Source organism: Tachysurus fulvidraco, chromosome 13 (assembly GCF_022655615.1).
Source record: "Tachysurus fulvidraco isolate hzauxx_2018 chromosome 13, HZAU_PFXX_2.0, whole genome shotgun sequence".
NCBI classification, from domain to species: domain Eukaryota; kingdom Metazoa; phylum Chordata; class Actinopteri; order Siluriformes; family Bagridae; genus Tachysurus; species Tachysurus fulvidraco.
In genome coordinates, this window is record NC_062530.1 from 22,473,660 (window position 1) to 22,478,958 (window position 5,299).

At 36.5% G+C, this 5,299-nt stretch overlaps 1 protein-coding gene across 1 annotated transcript; it reads right to left on the reverse strand.

Annotated features, from left to right (window-relative positions):
* Positions 1–1,086, reverse strand: LOC113652510 (ATP-sensitive inward rectifier potassium channel 1-like). Its single transcript, XM_027161623.2, has one exon. The coding sequence runs from the start codon at positions 1,084–1,086 to the stop codon at positions 1–3; it is 1,086 nt and encodes a 361-aa protein (XP_027017424.1).
* Positions 1,087–5,299: the final 4,213 nt, after the last annotated feature.

A 5,299-nucleotide genomic window follows, 5' to 3' on the forward strand; every position in this document is an offset into this window, starting at 1 on the left:
TCACAAATCACAGTCAAAGCCTTCATTGTCAATGCCATCTCCAGAGTGTTGTTGAAGTTTCTCATTATGAAAGTAAGCACAGTCTGGTGTTTCCATGCGTATAACTTTTTCAAAGTTTGAGAAGTCCACATGATACTTCCCCTCTTTGGTGCGGAAGATAATAGGGAGGAATTGGTAGCCCCACTTGATCTCCATAGGCATGTAGGAAGTCCTCACTTGGCAAAAGATACTGGTGTATTCAGCAACACTGTCCATAAACACTACAAGCTCAAAGTCCTGATTCTGAAGGGTCTCCACTGTTATATCAAAGAATGGACTCTTTTGGTCTATTACATGGTAGAGAGTCAATGGAGAGATGAAGAAAAGGTTGTCTTTCCCAGTTTCTACACTGAAATCAATGTTGACCTGATCCATGATGATGGTTTCTCCTTCAGTTGTGGTTGTTGTCTTAATAAACTTGCCGTATATTTGGGTTCCAATCATCAACGATTTGCGCAGGTTGGCCACTCGTATCTTTAGACACAGAGTATCTTGTCTTGAGCAGATGACAGCCATCTTACTAAACATGATTGCTTTGGCTCTTCTCTTGGGCAGTGACACTTTGGCCATTACCACACCACCCCAAAAGCAGGGAATGATAGTACCTAGAATAACCTGGAAAACGTAGATAGCAATGGCACCTGGACACAATGTTGTAATGGCTCGCATGCCATAGGCAATAAAAGTCTGTGTCTCCAGTGAGAACATGAAGGCAGTGGTGAGGTCATAGACATTAGTAACACATGCACTGTGGTTAGCTGATGGGTTTTGCCACCATAAGTCACCATTGGTACCACCAACACAGTACCAAAAAAGGGAAAATACAAACCAGGTAAGGATGAATGAAGCCACAAAGAAAAACATAAGAAATGTCCAGTGAATCTCAACTAAAGTGGTCCAAAAGTCTAGAATAAAACCAGACCAGTTTTTGTATCTTACATTAGAATACTCAATGTTGCAATGGCCTTCTTTAGTGACCAGGCGGTTATGCTGAATCCGCCACTCAGTTAGATAATCTCTGAACAACTGGCGAAGAGATTGTGCCATTTTTAAGATTTCTCTATAGAAAGAGGAAATATGCTACATTAAAAAGATGAAGGGTGAGAAATTTTCTTTCAAGCAGCAATCAAATAACAAAAAAATTAATTACAAAGAGTTTAAAAGAAAATCTTCATGTAAATACAAAACATAGTAAAGTGTAGAGAAAGAACCTATAGTACAGTACCTGCTAAAAATGTTCCCTCGCAGATATCCAATAGTTCAGTAAATACTGTAGGTCTTACCGGATTTCTTCTCTCTCTCTCTCTCTCTCTCTCTCTCTCTCTCTCTCTCTCTCTCTCTCTCTCTCTCTCTCTCTCTCTCTCTCTCTCTCTTTTCAGTCTATATTGGCCGTGAACCCAGTGCTCTCTGTCTCCTGTTCTCACTTTCTGTGTCTCACTTTTTTTTCATCTCCATGCTTTTGTATGGTCCCCTTGATCTGCACCATGGATTTTCACAGTGACTACTTGGTCATGTTTTCAATTCATATTATTCTATTCTATTATACCTGTCTGTTTGCTAACGACTTTTTCAGCTCCACGTTTAATTACTTTAGTTTGAAGAGCATCATCTTCCTTAGTTGGGTTAATTCAATAGTAAAATACCAGATACCTTATTAGTTTTAATATAATTAGAGAAAGCCTTGATCCTGTTTATGGTTTTTGGTTTGAAATTTATTTTAGACTTTGCTAATTGATGTACACCGGTAGATCCTTGTCCAAATTGCCACATTAAGCAAATATGTATCTTTTATAAAAGTCTGTATAATACTGAAGATATTTGCACAAGGCATTTGTATACAATATTATCCTTTAAATACTGAGAGAAAAAAGCAGTATGTTTTTTTTAATTGTCAATGTGTTAATGGTTGCATCTGCATTTGTCTGAGCATCATTAGCTGGTGCTGTTCCTGTCTGAATTTGATTGGTGTGCACAAAATATCATTGGGGAGACAGTGTGGCTTGCATTTCCAATGAGTCTAGCTTCATGGAACTTAAACACATTGGTCTGTGTCTGTGGCTCTTTCCCAATACTCTGTGAAATGTGTTAAAAGGAGGCTGGATGTGTCCTGGATGGCATATTATGCATGTCAACTGGGATCGTCTTGAGTTTCCCATTGCCCTCATTTCAAGCAATAAATAATATGATGATCTAAATCATCAATCTGCTTTGTAATTATGTTGTTGCTGGCATGTAACAAACCTGAAGACACAATACCTGAAACACAAAAGTGTATGAAGCAGAAAATAATTTTTGAATGCAGCAGAATCACTTGATACTTGATTCACAAAGGGTTTAGGTTACTTCAAGACGTATGATATTACTTAGGTACAATTACTGTTTGAAAGCCTCATAAACTCTGATACACACCCCCCCACACATACACACACACACACACACACACACACCACTCAAATAATATCTGATAGGCTGTACACCTGTAGAGGTCTCTTTTTAATTATGGTAAACCGACGGCCTACAATTCACAACTGAATACCTACAAAGCACACCTGTATAGAATGTGTACCTGATAAAAAGGTGAATGAGTATATGAGTTTCACAGAAACTGTTGTATTTTTCTTTACTGGTGGAACAGAGACCTGATTTATTGCAACATAGTACACTAAGCTCTCTGAGAAGAGGATGGACTCGGTGTGTGTAATGTGTCTCTGTTAACACAATTAGTTGCGTGTTTAATATGAGAAATGTGGGTGGATTTTTTAGCACACTACTTAAAATTCCCAGAAAACCATGCAGTATTGGCACGCTATTTACACAAGCTGTTTGCTTTGTACACAAAATGATCTTATTCCCATTACAGGTAAGGAGTATGGATTTACACTGGGATACGAAAAAATTTCCAGTGCACTGGGATTTTCATGTATGCCCAAATTTTGCATGTTTTTCTAACAACATGGACAGGTTGCAATATTGATAAAGAGATGTGATTGTGCACCATCCTCTATTAACCCTGTGTTTTGCATTTTTATGTTTAACTGGTGCTCATTTGACTACATCTTTTTGCTTCTGAATTTTTACATGTATTTGAATCACCTCAGAAATTCAGTTTGCATCTATAAGATGCACAAACAAACAAACAAACAAACAAACAAATAAATGGCCAGTTATGTGTGTAAATGTGATTCTATACAAACCAGAGATGGAAACATGCCTGGTTACATTCATGTGTCAAAACTTTCCAACAAAATGACCATATGACATTAAAAAAAAAAAAAAAAATGCATTTCAACCATTGTATCTCTTGAAGTCCTCCCCAAGATTCTGCCAGGTTTGTAATAGAGAATCCTGGCAGTTTCATAGACACAGACATACATGTTTGTTTTCTCTTACCTCGTCTATATCCCAGAGCTGGTGGTAATCACCTGGAGAATCACAAAAATATAATGTTATGAAGCACAGACATGTGACTGACTTGAAATGGATTAGTAAATGACAGGCAAATACATACTTCTGGGAAGGATGAGGTAATTGTTTATCGAAGCCAACCAATCAAGTAAAAAAATTTAATCATATGGTCTTGACACAAAGCAAACAATAAATCTAACAAAAAAACAACCCTGGACTTAACCACAAGCTCCCCCTCAGGTAATCTGAGGAATATAGCTACAAATGCAAACATGGCAAGTTTATCACGAATGCATGTAGTTCTGCCAACTTTCCTGGCTCATTCATTTAGTTTGGAAGAAGGTTCCCAGCTGGTTCCTGTAGCTGTACGCTTCATATTCAAAACACTGATTCTTGCCTACAAGGCCAAAAATGGACCAGCTCCCTATTACCTCAAAGCTCTTGTCACTCGCTTCCTCAGATCTACAGTACTACCACTGCACGACTGGTCCCACCATCTCTATGAGGAAGAAGTAAGTATACAGCAAGACTCTTCTCTGTTCTGGCCGGTGGTGGAATGAACTTCCCCTAGATGTCCGAACAGCTGAGTCGCTGGCTATCTTCAAACAACACTTAAAGCACTTTTTTCCCTGTTTGTTTAATATGTATATTAAAAAAACCATGAACAAAGATTTAGGTTGATGGTATTTTAAATCTGTAACCTAGTGAACCAGTGTTGATGTATTTACTGATAGAGACTTCAAAACACTTTTGTACGTCACTCTGGATAAGGGCATCTGCCAAATGCTATGATAAATCTATGATGCTGTAGCATGCCAGAATGGTCACTGAGTACATCTTATAGTCTAGATGGGGACTTGTCTGGTTAGTAGGTAAACTGCATGGTCATAATGCTATACCTTCTGTCTGCTCAATCAGGGAGTAGCACATTGAAAAAACTAAGTTGTCCTTATCCCAGATCTAGGCCTCTAATTCTGGTGCAGATGTCACTATCTGAGGCATACTATATACTGTACATATAGTCATATAGTGTTATATAGATAAAACATAAATTATGAATATGACTCACCTCAGAAATTCAGTCACATATTGACCAGCTGACTAATAGTTTTTTATAAATATAGCTTGAAAATTGTCTCACAAATTATCGTATTTAATGTAACTAAAGTACATCATTAATTAAGATCTTTATTATAACTAGGAAATAATAGTCTTCTCAGATAACCTGCTAATCTTTGCCACTAATGGTAATCAGCTAGCTAAATATTAGCTAAGTTAGGGTTGGGTTATATTTCTACATACTGTATTATCTTTAATGCTAATGCTAGCCAGCTAACTAACAAGCCTGGAATTGTTATGTAGTTAAAAGTGACAGCAGGATGTTGTTTGCAGATTAAGTTACCAAATGTTAATGGCTAACCATCTTGACTGCCCACTCACAAACAGATCCTACAAAGATCTTAATTTAAAAACAAACAAACAAACAAATAAACAAACAAACAAAATAAAAACCCTAGCCTTTTTTAAACATTTAAACCAAAAGGTCAATGGATTCAAATCATACAATGGATTAATTTAGCACTAATTTGATTAGCCTTAAATTCCACTTTGTATATTTTAATGATATTAATATTGAGTAATGACAAGTTTTATAGCATTTTCATGTTTTGTTTATTTTTTTTTTGGAATACAGTAACATATAATGTGTTTTCTTATACAACAATTTTATTAAAATATACATACAGTATATGCAGTCTATCTTACTAAAATAAAGTCAACAGATCTATATCTCAACAAAGCTTCAAATTAGAAACCTCTCAGAAACTCCTCAGAACTAAGTTCATTAAATGTTAAA

What these genes read in the sequence shown, in the direction of transcription:
- LOC113652510 (XM_027161623.2), bottom strand. Translation starts at nt 1,086, where the DNA reads ATGGCACAATCTCTTCGCCAGTTGTTCAGAGATTATCTAACTGAGTGG.